Source organism: Cupressus sempervirens, chromosome 4, assembly GCF_028749045.1.
Source record: "Cupressus sempervirens isolate cs-2001-9-10 chromosome 4, ASM2874904v1, whole genome shotgun sequence".
Lineage (NCBI taxonomy): Eukaryota > Viridiplantae > Streptophyta > Pinopsida > Cupressales > Cupressaceae > Cupressus > Cupressus sempervirens.
In genome coordinates this window covers 510,935,170-510,956,332 of record NC_143121.1, presented here as the reverse complement: position 1 = coordinate 510,956,332, position 21,163 = coordinate 510,935,170, and the positions used below count along the sequence as shown (strand labels likewise).

General features: G+C 35.0%; 1 protein-coding gene across 1 annotated transcript in view; it reads left to right on the top strand.

Moving 5' to 3' along the window:
- LOC149562179 (CDK5RAP3 protein homolog) overlaps positions 1-21,163 on the top strand; it is a 115,532-nt gene that overhangs the window by 82,805 nt on the left and 11,564 nt on the right. Inside the window, exon 8 of the mRNA XM_089825726.1 lies at positions 13,057-13,265. Coding sequence (XP_089681852.1) covers positions 13,057-13,265 — 209 coding nt within the window. The remainder of the gene's footprint in view (positions 1-13,056; positions 13,266-21,163) is intronic.

The window sequence follows — 21,163 nt, the reverse complement described above, 5'->3', positions numbered from 1 at the left end:
ACATTGTGTTAGATTTATGTTTAATATCAAATAACTTTATGGAAAGTCACCGCCTCAGCAGAGGAAGATAGGAGCATATACATAAAGCCATATGTAGATATTTAGGTTTAGAAGATCAAGTGTGGTCTGCACTTTCAGACGTGGAGATTATTAGGTTATATACTTAACACTCCCTCTTAACTTAATATTCACATAGAGAGATATCATATCTAGCAACATCAATATAGATGAATAAGCAAGAATTAATACTCTATATGTCTGAATCTTCTTAGTATGTGGTATCATAGGACACATGATGCAATGTCATATTACTAAACTTGTGATATGACAAATCACAGCTATTAGTGATAATATAAAAGATAAATCTGAAGAGTAATTTAATTTCTTCATTTATCCAAGTTGTGACTCATAGAAACTGGTATTTCTATATCACAACAAGATCCTGAGTTTAAGATCTACCAGAATACAGGATAAACCTGGAGAATACTAAAATTCTTCTTTTATCCAAATTGTGATTCATAAACATAGCAATGTCCACATCACAATACAATCTAAAACTCTTCTAGATCTTACAGTAAAACTCTACTGTTTAGCACATTATCTAAGAGATCATCATCTCTCATAATGTCTTTTATACAGGTGTTCATTATCTCAAAGGTTGTCACCTCTTTAAATAATGAATACAAATGGTGGAGCCCATAACAGTCAATAGCCTGACAAAATAAAATAAAATAGTTTTATTAATAATTAAAAGAGTACAAATGGATTACAGCTCAACCATACCAGGTCTCCTCCTGAAGTGTTCTATCTTCACTCTAGATAGAGGTTTGGTGAGTATGTCTGCTGTCTGATCTGCAGTGCAAATGCATTTTAATTTTATAGAATTCCTGTCTACCATATCTCTTACATAATGGTAAGGAATTTCAATATGCTTGGACCTGTCATGGAAAACTAAATTCACTGAAAGCTTGATGGAACTCTGATTATCACAATGAATAATCGTAGGATTCATGGCTTGCCCGATGTTGGTGAACAGATTGTCTTTTCAACTATTTAACAAATTCACTCTATGCCCAAGGTACGAAAAACACAAAATGTTCACAACAGTTGAGAAAATCTCATATTATTTGATTTTCTCTTTGTATTTTAAAGGTACAGTGTCCTTATGAAATTTGCAATGAATTCAAAATTATATTTGCACTTTTACCAGAAAGCGCATAAGGATCTCTCATGTACTCTTAGGTAGTGAGCTAAGAATCAATTCAAACAACAAAAAGAAACATTCATCGAACCATACTTCTACAAAACATCTATTTCAAAGGAATGAATAACACCATAAATTGATGTCAATCATTCGAGCACCTTAATTGAAACAAACTTACGGTAAGAATAGCAATCAAATATCTTGAACCAATAAACTAGAGTTCACAAAGTAACAGTGATCTAAACACTTCAAACGCCAAGTTTCCAAGCCGAATCCAAGATGATATATATAAATATTAAACCTTCTTCATGCACACAGTGATTCAAAAAGCAAAACATCCATATACTATCTTTCGATTACTGTTTAAAAGTATCTACTTATCAGAGTTTCTAACTATCTATTTTCTCACCTTAATTAGTTCAATGCCCTAGCATTTATAGTTTTCAATACAAATCCGAAAGGCCTCCATCAAAACCCAACCGTTCCAGTTAAAACAACAAATAGTTATGAACAAGAAAGCAATTATAAAACAGGTGTCAAAATGTAACTGAAAACAACTATCTTGTTCAAACCTCGCCGCCAATCTTCCCTTCCTTGCCCACGGTCTAACGCACTAGCTTCCAGATTTTGAAAGTGTTCATGAACTCTTGTATTGCCTGGGAATGCGGATTCTTCAAACTCAGCAACCTAGCCCTACACACGTCCTTCTGCCATTTGAACTCCTTTATCTTCAGTTTCTAACGTGACATGAGGTTCTTGTTGGGACATAACATCGATTCAATATTTGCTAACGTAGTGAAGTCATTAACGCTTGGCGATTCATTATCTCTAATTTTCTCAACGACTTCATTGAAGCTCTTAGTCAGTGTCTTAGAATCCACATTCCCGTCATCGAACTGCAGAATCCTTGTAGGATTTACTATCTTCATATCTTTAAGGAGTTCTTCGTGCATTCTAGTAATTTTGTTCTCAATGCCCTGCACTTCTTTAATTGCCTCCTTATAAACCAACTCCTTCCAACTCATGTTGTTTTTCATGATGAACAACATGCAAGGATCTACATTCTTCATTGGATTCTCATTCAGAAACTTAAGCACTCCAAACTTCTCAACTTCAATTACTTGAAATACAACTGCCTGACACTGGCTTTTCTTTGTTTCCCATCTTGGAATCAAAGTTTGAATTTCTCCCAACAGCGATTCCCCTTCGGCATATACATTGGTGAATTCCAAAATAAACTTATTACCTGCTTTAATGATGGCATCCACCCAATCTTTCATAGCATCTGCTAGCAGCTCCCCCCTTTGCATTTGCTTCACCAGTTGTTGGCTTCTTGCAGAATTCAGGTCGAAGGCTTGAGGGGCTTGAACAACCGACAATGCACCAAGATTCATCAAATAATCGATATACACGGCCATAGTCATCACCATGCCCTTAAGTTCCTTTTTCTCTCTGCTATCCTTCTCAGATTGAGTTAACATATGGTCGGTAGAAAATTTGAAAAAGTGATTACTAGTGCTTCTATTAATGGTCCCCAATTCAACTGAGGTGACTTTGAAATCTCCATTATCAATCTCTCCGAACTCTGTTTTCTGCTGGTAAGTAGCTATTTCAGCCGTTATCTTTCTAGTCACTAGGTCTTTGGTTAGATGGGCATCTGTTTTCAATTTCTTAACCTTTGAACCCTGAGCAACATATTTGGTTACAATGTCCTTCACCGGTGTTGAAACCGGCTACAGGTTTCTTTTCTTGCTGATCGTATTGGATAACCAGGAAGGGATAGCAGGACTTACAGAGATTGCTTGAGCATCTCTAGTGGGAGTCATGAACCTTGGCTGATCCACCTTAGAGGCCTCGATGAACTGCACATCACCATCAGCACCATCCGAAAAATTGAGACCATCATTTGAATCCTGCCCTTGAGTTGACATCTTTTCTTTTTGAACCTTTTGTTGGTTAAGGGCCTTAGATTTAGCTTGAGACCTGGTTTGTATTGTATATGGATGGGCGTCCTTTTCTGTTTACCTTGAGCCAACTCACTACCTACAACAGGAGACGAAAGTTGGATGTCAGATGATGATGGTTCAGAAAAAGAAACTACCCTTGAAGATGGTTCATTGACAACTTTCTTGTTCTGCTTCTTTAGCCAATCGTCTGTGTAAGTAAATATAAATCTAGCTCTTAGATTTATATCTTCTTCCTCATCCTGATTCCAATCTACTATTAGTGACTTTGATTCATTGGATTCTTCCCAGCCTGGTTCAACCATATCTGAGCCATCTTCAATCACCCCCTCTATTTTGAACTTCAACTTTAGGGAATTGATTTGCTGTAATGTTAACCTTGAATGGTCTCTTCTCAAAACTTCCTCATCTTTACAATCTTGCCATAGATCTTCTAACTGTGGAGTTGCTGATGGGTGACCTACAAGACCAAGAATCTGAACTACATATCCTTTACTATAAAAATTTCTTCTGCTATGATATGAACCAAAATTAAATCCAAGCAAATTGCTTCCAATAACATAAGCATTAATCATACTGTTATAGACCAGAGAACCCAACTTAATCGGGAAGGCTGTCTCCCAATCCTCCTGTGGTAAATTATCCTTAGTGGCAGAGAATAGTTGCCTGCAGATCTCAGCCAAACCAAAGCAATCCAAAGCATATCGTGGAAGTTTTACAGGTTCCTCTTCAAATCCATCTATTCTCAAGTAAGTGAACTTGGGAAACTGTATGAAATAACTTCCGTATTGTTGAATCAACCTTTGAGCTTCGGAAGACAACCTAGGCATTGGTGCTTTGTTCAAGGCTGTATGCACATTTTCGATTAACACATCATGAACCTTCCTAAAATTCTCCAGCACTTTATCTTTTTGCAGCAGAGGGCAGTACTGGTACACCGTCATTTCTTCATTCCAAACTCCGTGGGGAAGAGGGGTAAGGTCACAAATGTAGGCAATGCAATAAGTCAAGTAGGAAGCCATATAGAAATTTTCCCTAGATTCTTTGGCATGCTTGAGTTGCGTCCTTAGTGAACTAGTGATAATCTCTGCCCAGTCCATCCATTGTTCTCCTTTCAAAATGATTTCTATATATCTGTACATCCATTCTTCAAAGAGAAAAACATCAGCCGAACCTTTGACTCTATGCAACAGCACCACAAGGTCGTGAATATGAGGTTTAAGGTGATCTTTGGTAACAACTTTAGGTAACCTAGAGCCCCCATCGTAATTGGTTTTGGTTCATTTCCTAGGAAAAGTATTGCGGAATGTGCTAGGAGTTTCTCTATATTCAGCCAGGGATTGAATGGGGGAGAATGCGGCAAAAGTGCTCTTTGGCAGACGCAATACGGAGGCAATAGTTTCTCTTGAAATTGAGAGCACTGCTTCACCATTTTTGCTTACAATACTTTTGCTCCTAACATCATAATGGTCAATACACATTTGTAGCAACTTGGGACTTAGAAGGGATGGGGGAAAAGCTGTGGCTTCAATTAGTCCACTGGTTAGAACTTCCATGCACCCATTCGATCTATCAGCATACTCAATGAAATTTGCTTGTAAATTCTCCAACTTAACACCCTCTAAGTTCGTATCACTTATGACAAGCGTTTTACATTCCAGACTTGAAACGTTGCCAAAGAAATGTAAAACAGACTCCATCCTTAATCAAAACAGCAAGGCTTCAAACTGATTTTCGTGGAAAACACAGAGATTGTAGAACAAAAACAAGAATTTCTATGTTTCTCACTTGTGATTTGTCGAAAAACAACGATTTTCCCTTCCTTCCCTCTTTAATAGCTTCTCCTTCAAACTTTCAATTCTTTGCACGATAAACAAAAGGGGAAGCTGAGTTTATTTTAAGGAAAAGTACTTAGTGTGAATGTACAACCTCATTATGAGGCATTTATGACAAATCACTCTTCATTAAGGTTTACATGTTCGAAAGCCTTATGACATAATCTTCTCATTTAATAACCTCCTTTGCGGTTGTATCAATAATGATTAGCCTTATTATGACATCCAATCCCCTTTTTGGCTAAAGATTTTCCACTTTTCCTTATAATGATGATCTTTCACATTGGGAATAAAAACATCCTTTTAATTATTACTCTCTGACACAACAATCAATGCCTTGCAAAATGATGGCGCATCGTACATTATAATCCACCTTCACCAAGAAACTTCTATTGTTGAACGACTTTGAACTACTTTGAACCAAGGTTCAAAGTGATTCAAAGTAATTCAAAAGAACACCTCGCTGCTTTGGCGCCGTTTCCTGTAGAAAAATCGTTAGTGCAAGAACCTTTGGTTGAACTACTTTGAACTGCTTTGAACTGGAGTTAAAAGTGGTTCAAAGTGGTTCAAAAGAAGAAACAGTGACAAGGAGTGTTAGGGACTTTGGACAACACTTCGAGAGATGGCGAATACGCGGGGTGACAAAGGAAAGACTTCAAGAGCTAGATGAGCAAAAATTTAAGGAAAGAGTTTTAAACATGGCAACTCATTGGAAAACTAACACCCAAATAATCATACAAGTAACTTCCTTAGCCATACTGCTTCTCGAGAGGCCATCGCTACTGCAATGTATTCGGCTTCTGTGGAGCTCTGAGCTACTGAAGACTGCTTTCTGCATATCCAAGATATCATAGCTGATCCTAAACTGAAACAGCATCCTGAAGTACTTTTTCTGTCTTTAACACTTCCACCCCAATCTGAGTCAATGAATCCATGCAAATTTAAAGCAACCTTCTCATATTTGAGTTCAAAATTAAGAGTGCCTTGCAAGTATCTCATAATGTGCTTAATTGCAACTAGATGAATCTCCTTTGGCTCACATATAGACTAGCTTAAGGCATTAACAACATAGCAAATATTCGGTCTTGTATTTACTAAGTACACAAGGGACTCAATCATCTGTCTACAGAGAGTAGAATCTATGGAAGGTGATTCTACTGCTGCTTCGTTAAGTTTATGTAGATTAGTCTCCATTGGAGAAGACATAGGCTTGCAATTCCGCATTCCAAAACTCTTCAAAATGTCTGATGTTTACTTCCCTTGAGTAAGTATGATACCGTCAGAATTCTGCCATACTTCCAGTCCTAGGAAGTAATGAAGGAGTCCCAAATCTTTCATCTTGAATTCTCTAGTTAGATCTTTCTTGCACTGATCTATGAGATGATCATCACCCGTTATTAGTAAGTCATCAAGATATAGTATCAAAATTACCATATCATCTTTATCTCTTTTATAATATAAATTTGGATTGGCTTCATTCTTGGAGAATCCTAAGCTAGTGAAATACTTATCAATTCTTTCATACTAGGCCTTGGGAGCTTGTTTAAGCCCATATAGAGCTTTCTTGAGCCTGCAAACAAAAGCGTTACAATCATGAGTTTCAAATCCTTCAGGTTGCTCCAAATATACTTTTGTAATAGTTCCATTTAGGAATGTTGTTTTTACATCCATCTGATGTACTTTCCATCCCTTTGATGTTGCAATTGTTAAGATTGGTCTTACGGAGGTATATTTGGCAACAGGAGCAAAGGTTTCTTCGTAATCAATCCCTTCCTTTTGAGAAAAACCTTTGGCTACAAATCTAGCTTTATACTTTTCAATGCTAGCGTCAGCAACATGCTTTATTCTAAATATCCACTTGGAAGATACAATAGATTTTCCTTTAGGTCTTGGAACAATTTCCCAAACATCATTTTTCATAATAGATTGGTATTCTTTTGTCATAGCTTCTTTCCAAGCTGTATTTTTAATAGCATTAGAAGGATTGGTTGGTTTTGTTTTGGATAAATCACTCATGTTTGCTGTATAACTAGAGAATCTTGTAAGTCTTTTGCTTCCTCTGACCATTTCAGAAGGTGCAGCAAAGTCTTGAGCTGCCTGGATTGTTTTAATGACCCAAAGTGGTCATTTCTTTGAATTTTGATTTCCTTCAAGATTCATATTTTGAATTTCATCTTCAATTTGTTCTAAGTTCTCCCTCTGGGACCCAGATTCACTCTTTCTTTTAGAACTAGATAAAGGAGAAGGTTTTTTAGAACTCCAGACTCTTTTGAATGCAAGATCTTTTTCAAAAATCACATCCCTACTAAGTTCAATACTTTTTTGTCTAGGTATGAAAATCCTATATGCCTTAGATGTTTCACTATACCCTACAAAAATACATTTCCTTCCAGAGGGTTCTAACTTGATTCTCTTTTCTTTTGGAACATGGATATATACAGGGCACCAAAAAATCCTAAGATGACTTATATTGGGTTTGACCTTAGTAAATACTTCTTTAGGAGTTTTATCTCTAAAGTAGGAGTGAGGGCTTCTGTTTTGAATATATACAGCAGTACAAGAGGCTTTTGCCCAAAGATAATATTCTAGATTTTGATCAAAAATCATAGCTCTAGCAGCTTCTATAATTGTCGTTTTCTTTCTTTCTGTTACCCCGTTTTGTTCTGGATTAAGGAATAGTGTACTCCCTCTCAATCCTTGATTCTTTACAAAACCTTTTAAACAAGTTTGAGTTATATTCCTCTCCGTTATCAGTTATAAGGGTTTTAATTTTATGCCCTGAAAGATTTTTAGTTAATGTTTTGAATTCTTTAAACCCTTTTAGGATTTCTTTTGATTCTTTGCATTTTAAGAAGTAAATCCATGTTTTCCTAGAGAAGTCATCTATGAACAAAATATAATGCCATAATCCTCCAAGAGAAGGAATAGACATAGGTCCACATAAATTTGAATGAATTAAATTCCAAAATATTATTTGTTTTCCTAGTACTATCATGTAATGGACTTCTAGTGTTCTTACCCAAAGCGCACCCTTTGCATATGCTTGAGTGGTCTTTATTTAGTTTAGGTAATCCAATAACCATCTTCTCCATAGTTGATAAGGTTTTGAAATTTAGATGCTCTAATCTTGTGTGCCATATTTCATTTATGTTTGCAGCTTCATTAACTAAGGCTTGAATAGGTCGACTAGATTTTGTATTCAATTCATACAAGTATTTTTTCTCTGACCAATCAACTTCGCTTTCTTGATTGAGGAGTTCTTTGCCCAAGTTAATACTTTTCTATCCACAAATGCAACATTATGCCCATCATCTTCAAGCGCTGTAATTGAGATTAGATTTCTTTTAATTCTTGGTACGTAGAGTACACCTTTGAGAAGAAGAGTATTTCCTGATTTTATTTTCAAGGTGCAATTTCCAATTACTTCAACGGAATGTGCAAAATTATGACCAATGGTAACTTCACCTTTTAACCTTCTGTGATAAGGAGTCTAGTGTTTCTTTGTATCTCGTTATGTGTCTAGAAGATCCACTATCAATTGCCTATGCTTTACTCGAAATTTCATTTGATAATGAGGTGTACAATACACGATTCTTAGGATCATAGGTATCTTCTTCCCTAGTAACATTTGTACAGTTTGCTTGTTGTGTAGAATTTTCAGGACAATTTAATCTGTAGTGTCCAAATTTTTCACATTTGAAACACGTTATTTTAGATAGATCTTTCTTGGGTTTCCCATTCTTTTGATTTTCCTTTTTCCTTTTGAAATGCTTCGTCTTGCCCTTATAGGAGTTTGTATTAAGAACATGAAGTTCTTCATCCTTTGTTTTTAGTTTCCCTCCTTTCTTTAGTTTTCTAGATTCTTCTTAAAGACAATTGTTCTTAAGTCTGTTGAAGTCAGGAAGATTATCTCTGACACTTATTCCTTGTGCAAAAGTCTCCCATGAATCTGGTAATCCATCTATGGCCATTAATGTTAATTCTATATCACTTATAATGGTTCCTATACTTGACAGTTCATCTCTAATGCTGACAACTCTTAGGAAGTAAGAATTCATTGATTCTCCTTTCTTTATCTGAATGTGATTTAGTTGCCTTTTCAGTGCTAGAACCCTAGTTGCATTGTTGACCTCATATGCATTTCGTAATGCATTCATCATATCAAATGCTGTTTGATGTTTTGTAAGCATGGGTACGATATCATTTTTTACTCTATCTAATATGATTTTAATTGCTTTCCTATTTCCTTTGCTTTAGATGGATTTATAAGGTTGAACTGGTAGTTGTTTGGATGCTTTATCAACAAATTGTCTTACATCATTCTCTTCAAGATTCATCATGATTTTGAATTTCCAAGCCTCAACGTTTTCTTTCCCATCAAACTTGTCCTCGGGTCTAATTGTGTATGCCATTTGAAGATAGGAGATAGTTGCTAGATATATATGAAGTCTGATAACTGAATTTTGCAGGGCCTAGGTTCGACTACCAGAGCTCTGATACAATGTAAAGTTTCTGCAAATTCTGTATCCTTTCAATCTGACTTTAATTCTGTCCTTGGTTGTTGAGAATGATCTTCTTATTAATCTGAGTATTGAAGGAGTTGTCACCTTTGCTTCTGATTTGAATGTTATATAATTTCTGCAATAAATCGATAGGATGATATTGCTTCAAGAAGCAGACTGAATTGTAGTTGTGTGTCCTTCAAAACTGCAATACTATCCCTCTAAATATCTTGACTAAAAGACGTGACCCTCAAAGGGCATGTCTCTTTTCTAAGTCGGCTTATATGACTTATCATTAAACCGGTGATTTGGAAATTAATTCAACATTAATTAATGACTAACACATTGTGTTAGATTTATGTTTAATATCAAATAACTTTATGGAAAGTCGCAGCCTCAGCAGAGGAAGATAGGAGCATATACATAAAGCCATACGTAGATATTTAGGTTTAGAAGATCAAGTGTGGCCTGCACATTTAGACCTGGAGATTATTAGGTTATATACTTAACAATCAGGATTTAACTGTATGATTTTTTAGTCAAACTATTTCAAATTTTGTGCTTATATTCAAGAATAAAGAAAGGGTTAAAGCTTATTTTTATATAGTTATCTAGAATGATCCCCTAAGGGGAAGTATGGTTAGTGTCAGCGAGTCACCTAAAAGAAATTATGCTTAGTGTCAACATTTAAAAAAAACTGTATATTGATTACAGTCTGGTTATATGACTAGTGACCAAGCTGATCAGTTATAATATGCCAATACCAGGCCGTCACTAATAAGCCAAAATTATAAACATTTTCATCTAAATACATAATATCAGATCAAAGTTTGTAATAATATAGACTATACTGTTAATAAGTACTATCCAATATGATATAGCAGTCTAATCATCTTCACTTCCAGCCTGGTTCTTATCCTTGTATTCCTCTTCTTGGCCTCCATCTTCCTCACCGTTGACCTTCTCTTTACTCTTACCTTTGTCTTCTTCCTTGGCTAGGTTCTGCATATCTGAGAGGAGTTGAATGTTTGTCCAAGAGGCGGGGAGATGATCTCCAGCTGAAATTGTCAAAGTTCTGATGAAGGAACTCTAAATCTCTTACTTCTTTATCCCTTCTTAGTTGATATTGATGCTCCATACAAAACATATTCTGGAAGTCAAGGTATTCATCAGTAAACTTTGGGTCTATCTTTCTGAGATCCTGAGGCCTGAAATTAGCTTCTATTATATCATCTTGGTAAATTGTGTTTTTCCTTCCTGTTGGCTGGGAGCTTCATTGTGAAATCGACCTGTTCCACAATCAAGAGAATAATGAGTCTAACATGTAGACTAAGGTCCCTCTCTTTACCTTGATACATGTGCTCATTTCTTTTCTTCCATGCAAATTAAAGAATATTAGTAGAAAAAATAAGCCAAAAGTCATTATGTTTCTTACTCAACCCAGGTATCAAAACCCATTAGAACCTCGACTGGCAAGCCGCAATAGTAATATTCCATCATCTTATATTACCCATAAAAAGAGATTAGATCACAGTAACATATTGGCACTGGAAGAAAATATGGAAACAGCATTCAATATTACCGCAAAAAAGACAGTTAACAGTTGTATTGCTTGCTAATACCAGCAAGCCTCAAGAGTTTTCTTCCTTTTCTTATTGGTGCGATCTAGAATACTTTGGGGTTTTGTGAGGGATTTGTAAAGATACTCAGCCTTGAGGTTGAGAAGAAGGGTACCATCAGCCCATTTTATTATACAAATGAACTCAGCTTCGGTAACAGTTTTAGCAGGTTTATTCAGGTTAGCAAGAGTTATAGAAACAACATAATACATTCTTTTATTGCTGTCCGATAAGTAATAATCTGTTCTTAGATTCAAAGTCTGAATACTAGGACTTGAATGCTGACTCTGTAGCCCAAAATAGGACTTGGACTTGGGACTCTGCAGAAAAGTTGGCGAAGAAAAAACAAAAAAAAAGGTTTTAAGTCTGTTTTGGTGTTTTCAGCAGGTGCCAAGAGTCCTTCCTATAAAGTTGCGTGTCCTTCCTAAAAATGCATGAGTCTTTGATGTGAAATTGCTAGGACTTAAATTAAGGAGATAATGACTAGATTTGTGAAGAAGATTCTGTTTTGGAGAAGCCTTGATCTCTGTCTTTTCAAGAAGGTTACAATTGTTACTATTATACAAGAAGCAATGCATGTTCCCTTTTACAGTGTATTGCTTCCTTTTATGGTCATATTTGACTTATAAGGCATTGGATAAGGTGGTCATTAGCTTTCTTTGAGTCAAAGTAGGTGGGATGAAACGTACTAATTTCGTGGCCTGCAATATTTGCCCAATATAAAGGAATCGTGGGGGCATTCAAATACCCAACATAAGGGGTGAAGACACCTTCACTACTGGAAAATGATTTTAGAGAGACGTGGAATTGATGTACCATATGAAATTCCTTCCTATGAATTCTAGTTGCCAAAGACAGTCAAACACATTTAGATAATAATGGGCCAATTTAATCTTTGTGAAATAATTGGTGATGCTATGCCTTTAATCATTTTGGGGTCAAATCCATTTGAAATAGTGTGGATGGCCTTGCAGGTTATTTCTATTCTTTCTTTATCGGCAAAATAAGGGGTTGTAGGATGCTTGGGATTTAAGTTTAAGGAGTATTTTGGACATTACTTATTGCAAAAAGAAGTTTCTGTCATGCTTGTTTTCTTTGACAAAAGACTAGATAGATAAGGGTTGTTTTGTAATGGAAATATTTGACATCAATAAGTTCAGCCATGGAATGCAGTATGATTTTAAAAATGCTTAGAAAGTATACAGAGCACAGTTGCAGACAATTGTGACTATCAATAACTTCGATATTTGATAGCCAAATGCAATAGATAGCTAGGCATTACATTGATCTTTGCCACTGAGTAATTGTTGTTTTTTTCAAATAAGACACGCCTTCATTTTTTTGATGATTTCAGTCACCCAACTCATACTTGCTCTATTATGAAATATGGCGTATTTTAATTTAAGAGATTGAATTTTCCTACCCATAGGCTGACTGCTTACTGATAGGTATTTACTAACAATTTGATGATTTCAGTCACCCAACTCATACTTGCTCTATTATGAAATAATGGCGTATTTTAATTTAAGAGATTGAATTTTCCTACCCATAGGCTAACTGTTTACTGATAGGTATTTACTAACAATTGACCTCTATACAATATAACATACAGCTTCAAAGATATTTTTTCATCTTGTATCCTATCCCAAATTTGTTACCATGCTCATTTGACTTGACAAGTTGTTTCTATCATGCCCTTTAGGATGGAGTGTCATTGGTTTAAGTTCTACCTTCACTAAAATAATGCAGTATCTTTAATACTTGATTTTTTCTTATAAAATTCCTGCATATATATTTTAGTCCATAGATGATTTTGGCTATTTAATTCATGAGTTGATAATGCAGTTTCAATTCTATTAGCTTAGGGCTGTCTATGTTTGTATGAAAGAGCTTCTTTAATGATTTTGGTTTTTTGTGGATTGTTGTCTTTAGTTGAAAGCATTTTTGAAAATAAAAATAATGGAGATGGACAGCGAAGATACATCATCTTTACAACACCAAGTTCAAGCAGTAGCGCCTTCAGCTCTGCAACAATATGGTCATGATTCTCTTTGTACCATGTTATCTGATCTTTCACGGGCCACTTCGTTGCTGACAAACAGGAAGACATGTGACCTAATAATGATTCTCAATTCAAAAAGGTAAATTTGTTTCTATACCTAATTTAGTTTTTTATTCTTTTTTCTCAAAGTAACAGCACCAAAGAAATAACGGCAAAAATAAAACAGTAAGTCATGTAATTAGTTGTAAATGCACCAATGTTACATGTACCAGTTTCAATGTGGTGCTCAGACATTTAATGATGTACTTAAACTTTTCACGCTGTCATCCAATTTGAATCACATTTCTTTTCAAAGTCCAGAGAGTTACAGAGTTCTTCCTTCTTTAATAGATTAAATAATTCTAGGATAGACAGTGATATCATATCCTATCCTACCCGTATGTAGCCAACCTCTGGCTGTGGAAAACAATACACTCATGTAATTCTTAACTGAAAACCAAGATATACATCTAGACTCACTTCATGCAGAATACTCTTTACTTTCCTTTATACAAATAAAAATATTGGGAAGATTGACTTTTAGTCTTTTAGTTATTAATTGTTCTTTAGCAATCAAAATACCAAGGTTGCATGGGAACAGGGGTACCTGGGTACTTGGGTATGTCAACTATTTTTGATATAATTTAATATTTTGTATAAACTGAAAAAATGAGTCTTGGCAATGAGTTTTCAAAACAAGAGCAGTGATAAAGATTGCAGATGTAATGTATTGTTTTCAGATTTAGACTTGCAATTGTATATAATAATAAAATAGGCTAAATATTTAAATGTATATCTGAGAAAGAAAACTTTAAACATGAACAAGAAGATCATAAATCATGTAACAATAGTTATGGTAAGTCGATGTTGTTGTAGTTGTATTAACCACAGGAGATAAAAGCTCTTTATATAGATTTACAAAGATGATGTTTCAAAAAAAAAAAAAACAATTGTGAATTGAAGACAAAAATAGAAACTACCTAATAAACTAAAGACTAAGATGACCATAAAAGAAACATTATAATATTCCTTAGTTACCCGTTCAAGTTCGATTCGAAGAACCAGTTTGCCGGTATAGCAAAATTTTGGAAAGGGGTTTGGGTTTGTTCTTACAAAAACATGTAAAAATTATAAAAAATTATACATGCACACACAAACACACACATATTTATGAAGCCTAGAAGCATAAGTTAAAATTAGAATGTCACGTAGTATCATAAAATCATATGATTTAACCATTTAAACAACAAAAACACCATTGGCATAAACTTTAAATTTGTAATCATAGCATCATGAATTATGATCATACCATCAAATATTTCAGGTTCAACATCAAAGATTCAAAACATTAGAATTAAATCACGATTCATAACAACAAGTTCAAGTATCATTGTTTCAAGTTCAACTAATGGATTTTTTTATTCATATTCATCTTCTTCATCTTCTTCATCATCATCATCATCTTCTTCTCCTCCTAGTTCTTTGGCATTAGTTGACTCAACAATATAGCTAAGGAAAATGGGATCAACAGCAACAATAATAGTATTGGCATCAAAATCTTCAAAATCTTCAATTGAAAGTTGAGAAGTAGAAGCATCTAGTCCACCAACTTTGCATTTACAAACCACCTCTTCATCTCCCCTTCTTTGTATTCTTTCTTGCATGAGAGGAAATGCAAGTTGTAATGCACAAATACTAAGTTCTCCACTCTTTTTGATTGCAACATATAGTGCTTCACTGAGTGGATGAAAGAATATGTACTCCAATTTCTTTTGAAGTAGACGAATTAACAACCTATGAAGACATGACCAAGTAAACGATTAAATTTAAATTTAAATTATGTATCTTGAATCTTAGAATTTATAGCAATTTATGAAGACAAAGTAAACTAATTGTAATTTATTTAAATTTAAACTTGTGATATCACTTGGATTGCAAGGGGCTGTAATGTTTGAAATCTTAGGCCATGGAGGTACCATCAGCTATGAGCATCCTTCCTAAACTAATGACGAAGAGCGTTATTACTTAGTTTTTTTTACATCCACAAACTATATGAATTCGTTCGTAGTCAAATCTCGCATATCATCATCAGGAAAGGAGTCTTTCAAATGCTGCCTTGTATCCATTAGACACTTCTAAATCTTTATAGGGTGGTAGCCTTCCTAGTAGATTAGTATGTTGGGTTTCCTATAGTATTTGGGTGTCAATGCATGGGAAAACAAATGTGGAGGAGTGGTCATTTTGTTCCTTTGTTCTATAGCAATTGCTTGAAGAAAGTCTCTTGAAGATCTTGCTCTTTTTTATTTACAATTTGGTTGTCTATGCCATCATAGAGCTCTCCAAGGCAAGGCCTATCCATGTCAGCGTACCTAAGCATGATCATAATGGGCTTGGTGAGCTTAATGAGATATTCCACATGTTCCCACCATAAGTCAGCTTTATTTTGGATGCTCTCTCACTGTTGCTTCACCTCCATATAGTCCAATTGTTGTTGATTACCATATTGGAAAGTGCCTCTTTCACGTCCACAAGTTGTCTTGAGATGATTACATTTGATGCAAAACGTGTCTCAGCAACCTATATCATAAAATAGAGCAAAAAAATACAACTTTTAGATACATACTTCAAAAAAGAATATACATTACACAATCAAAACATTAGACATTGTAAGATACTATTTAAAATACAATAAAATTACTAACTTGAGTTCAATTCACGTACCTTCAACTACTCCAAATGTGAGATATTTTGAATATTCCTCGAGTCATGTGGCGGTTTGTGATGCACATCTGGATGTCCTCAGCTTCTACGTACACCTCCTTGATCCACTCAATACTCTTCCCATTCTTTTGCAGCATAAGATTGAGTGAATGAACCACACAAGGTGTCCAAAAAATATGATGGTACCTCTCTTCAACCAACACACCAACACCTCTACAATTCTTTGCGTTGTCCATTACAACTTGGACAACATTTCTAGCACCCACTTCTTCAATGGTAGAGATGAGAATATTAACAATAAATTTCCCATCTTTTACTTGCCTCTCACAATCCACTAATTTCAAAAACATGGCCCCTTTAGGGGACACCCACAAAACATTGATCAATGGATGATTTCTAGCATCTTTCCACTCGGATGAAACAATTTTTACCCTTTTCTCAATCCATGAATCCTTTATGGGCTTCAATTGCTCATTAATCAACTTGACGTCTTGATCCAACAAGGTGGTTTGTACTCTCTTACAACCGGGACTTGAATACCCTGTAGGATCTTCATTAGCACTTTTTAACATCCTCTTGAAATATGGAGAGCAAACAAGATTATAGGACAACCCATTTGCATACAAGCATCTTGCCGCACCAATATCAGCAATTTCCCTACTTTGATTTTGAAATGCGGTTTCTAGTTGTCCCTTTCTTGTGTGTGTAAGGAGTGCTTCTTTTTGAGAATTAGAGGCAACTAAGGTAGTATAGAAGTGGGGATCTTCTATCACAACATCTATGATGGATTTCATTCCCATTTCTCTCTTTTTAGTTTTATTGCTACTGCCATCAGTAGTATTTTGCTTGCGTTCTTCTCTCTCTTCTACTTCTATATGCTCTTGAATATATTTTGATACTAATGAATTTGGCATAGGTGCATTTCTTTATCGAGGATATCGCTTGACTTTTCTTCCAGGTTATCCACACGAATGGCCCACCACATAGTAAAATTAACTATTCCTTTCTACATCACAACCTCAATATTTCCAATGGAAAACACCACCTCTTAGAAGAGGACGTATAATATCAACATACTTTCACAAAGGAGAATCAAAATGGGGTTCTATTCTTTGTTGGGTATTAGCATTGCCTACTAAGAAAGAGGTAGATCCCATTGATGTTCCTTTTCCTATGGCAAGATATTGTTTACATATTGAGAATGAAATTTTAGAGAAAACAATTACTAGATCTTATTGGTAATGAAAGCTAAATGAAAAAATAAAGCGTAAACAAAACAAAAAGAAAATGGAACAAGGGCTTACTTTGTGATGCCATTGTAAGCTTGCAAAGGTGTAGGAATGAGGCACAAGCTCTTCAAGACAGCTCACAAACCAATCTTCCAACTCCTCCTTGCACAGACAAACTCTTGCTTAACCATCTAGTTGTTCTTTCTCAAGAAAAAATAACCTATTTGCACACTACAAATGAGTGTTAGAAGCCAACATAAGCCTTTCACATTCACTTTTTAGGGTCAAGGAACTCAAAAAATTATAAAATTTGTCATAAAGTTATACTTTTTCGCTGTCCAAAGGACCCAGTTTGACACAATTCCCAGGTGGTTTGATTTATTTCACCCCAATTTGCCCAAATTTGATTGCTGATGGGACCAATTCGAACTTGTAGGGGAAAAAGCAAATTTTGTTCAAACTAGAGTTCGAACTATACCCAAACTAGGTACTAGTTTGAACTTTGGCTTGGTCAGGAGGGCAAAACAATGAATTAGGGTAACTATGTAATATTCTAATACCCTTCCTCAATGGTCATTGTCTAAGTATGATCTTTTGGTTAGAAATTCTTGAAAACATTATGCTTCTGCTAAGATCCTCTCAGATCTGCAAAATCTTACTGAGCAAGAAGCCAAAATCCATTCAGAAAAGAATAGAGAAGGGTGCCCGCTTCTTCAAAAAGATTTGCAAAAAAAAGACAAATTTACCACCAACTCTACCACTAACCCTCCCAAAAGCAACAAAACAATCATCACAAAACATCCAACCTAATGTTGGATAATGGAGTAGCTCTTCCCTAGAGATAGAGACAAACACTTAGAACAACTTGTTGGTTTGCAAGGCTGTAGATTGTAATCCTACGAGTCTTGCCAACTCGATGTTGGGAATCCAACTGGTTATGGCCAACTTGACAAGACCGATCAATTCAATTCAAGTCTGCTGCACTTCTTTCTCTACAAAGCCAAGGCGGGTATACCTAATCCTGAACAAATCACTTAAGTTCAAGATAATTATACCAGAGCAATTTGAATATGAATACAATGAAAGTTTCCCAAATGGCAAGGATTATAGAAAACTTTCAAACTTGCAAATAATGAATTAAGAATAGTAAATGATTATATGAAAAATAAGAATAATTATGGATTATTGCAACAAATGAATATACTAATTCTTCAAAGAAAAGATGTGAAATAATTGCTAGCATATGGATTATGAATCATGAATAATATAAAGACCAGTGGCAGAATTTAAAGGGCAAACAGAGTCAATATTATAAGTTATTATGTACAACATTATAAAGTTCTATGCACTTTAACCATAAACAATTTAGTAATCAAGACATGACTGATCAAATATATAGATGCAATTTTAAACTAGTCTAGAATCCGCTTTAACTCGTATGGTTAGGAGACAAACCAGACACAGATTTAAAAACAATTAAATATTTCACAATATTTGCGATAATCAAGTTTAAAATGCTATAATTGACCCTATCCACTTATCTGTCATATAAATTATTTATAGAATTTAAAAATAATTATAAAGGACACAACATAATAATATTTCAACTCTAAAAATTAAAATAAATAATTATGCTTGCTGATTATGCCGGAAATAAATTTGCAATAAAGACACTCCTTATGGATGATCCATCTATAACAAATTTATCCCAGAATCGCATAAAACTTTATCCTGTAATCCAAATCCACGAGCTTTGTTCAATCATTCAATTTTTGCCAATAGAAGCACATAATATATCAAATGTGCATGCATAGTTTTTGTATGCAGAGAAATTTCTAGAAGTGTATATATTGTGTGAAATTGTATATTTTTGTTTTTTACATCTCATATTTATAGAAGATAGAGAGGTATGTCCTCAACCATCGCACGTCTTCTATATACCTAATCCCAATTTAATAACTATAACCGCACAAGTTATTTAAATTTTGTAATTGTTTTAAAATATTAACTCTGCGGGATTACGCAAGGAGCCAGTTGAGTATATTGGGTGACCGAAACTGTTCCAAAACTGCTGCCTCTAGACAATACTCTGAATTCGTTTTCTTCATGCCAAATTCAGAAATTCGATATTAACATCCAGTTGGATCTTTATGTTGCTGCGCTTGGGTGTATTGCAGGGAATCACGCTCCTTTTTTCATCCTTTGAATGTGCAGACACCAAGTCCAGTTGTGGTATGCGATATTTGCTCTTCATTGGGCCTTCAATATTATATTCACCTGAATACTTCAATAACCTAGCAAGTTGGATTCTTGAACTTTGAAGACCTCAAGCATGAGCAGTTCCCATAAATACTTAATGTCCCGATGGCATCTTTAGACTTTGCATCATGCTTGTCTTCTTTTGTCTCCAACACACATAGACATCAAGAAGATACATATTACATTTGGTTCCAATGTCTTCACCAAGCAATACAAACTTTTGTCTGGGTGTATTGATCAGACATCTGCCGTTTGTGATCTTCTATTGACATTGGCTGCCTTCGATATCATTTGCGGAATGTACTCAACTCTTCTTACGTTGCGTTCTAGATAGAAACAACCTCATCTGCAATGGCACTTGGCCTCGTGGCTTCCACCAAACCGCGTGATGATGTATTCTCCTCTGCATACTGCATACCACTTTCGATAATCTTCTTGATCGTAACTTTATCCATATCAGAAGTTTGTTCTTGTAACACTGGACATGGCATCATCTCAACAAGCCCATATACGGAAGAAACATTGAATATTCGTTACTGCCTAGATGTTTCCATTAGTATATATCAATATACTAACATAGAAGTTTATATCAATATATGTTCTTGCATTTTCATAGTTGTATACACAATTTTCAATTGACACTTGAGAGATAGTATTACTTGACGCAAATCTACTCCAGTTTCATCACTCCCAATATAAGATCTGTCCCAACACTGCCATATTGTTTATAAAAAACCATCATAAGAAGACTTTGAATATTGCTTATATTCAGGAACTATTACTTCTCTTTTATCAAAAATCTGATCGGATATGACGGAGAATTTTCAGAATCACTCTCATTTAATTGTACTTGCTGATCATACGATGAACTAATACATATTTCATCTTCTAGTTGCACATTGTGAGTTTTATCCACTGCAAAACTGTCATCAGGCCTGCTATCTTCATGTGCTGGTGGACTTGATTGCATAGATGATCCTCTTCGAAAAAGAGCTTCAAGAACATAGAGAACTCAGGCATAATTCTAGGAGAATCTTCATCCAGTTCCACAGATGCTCCATTACATATAATATTAGTAAATAGTATGTCCTGATCCTTCTGATACTCACCATCTGTTTCGTCTAGATAGCATGATGGAGGAGACTTCATGAACTTGTCTGTACAATGAATTGGTTTGAGGTTGATCTGGAGCTTCATCAAAAACCAAGTCATTAGTTTGTTTACTTTGATGGAACATAATTTTTTTTGAACATGTTTCTCAATATACTTTTGATATTCTACTTCAAGTAAATCAGAGATCTCTTCTATACTAAGAAGATCATCTTCCCTATAATCATTGGTATTAGATACTTTCATGTAATTTTTATCATTGATGGGTTGTTACTCAGACTGTCCAAAGATTTCTTCTTCATTCGAATCTGAAACACCATTATGTTCTTAAATTACTTCTGTATCTTTTTCTTCATCTTTAATAGCTTCTTCCAATATTTGAAGAAGCTTTACATCAGGGTCCTTTGGTGAAACTGTCAACTTGAGAATTTTGTTTAGAAATTTCTTGTAAGGAGGCTTGAGGTTTGATGTAATCTCATGATAAGTGTTTATCATCCTCAAAAACAAATGCACTGAAGTCTGGCCTTCATATCTTTCCAAATTGAAAAAGGCATCAAGTGGAGATATGCTGAGATCTTCCATGCTGCAATTCTGATCTTCATATTGTTCATAACACATCTCATCTGCCTTGCTTGCATCATGAAATTCATATAAGAACCATTGTTCAAATTGTTTCCAG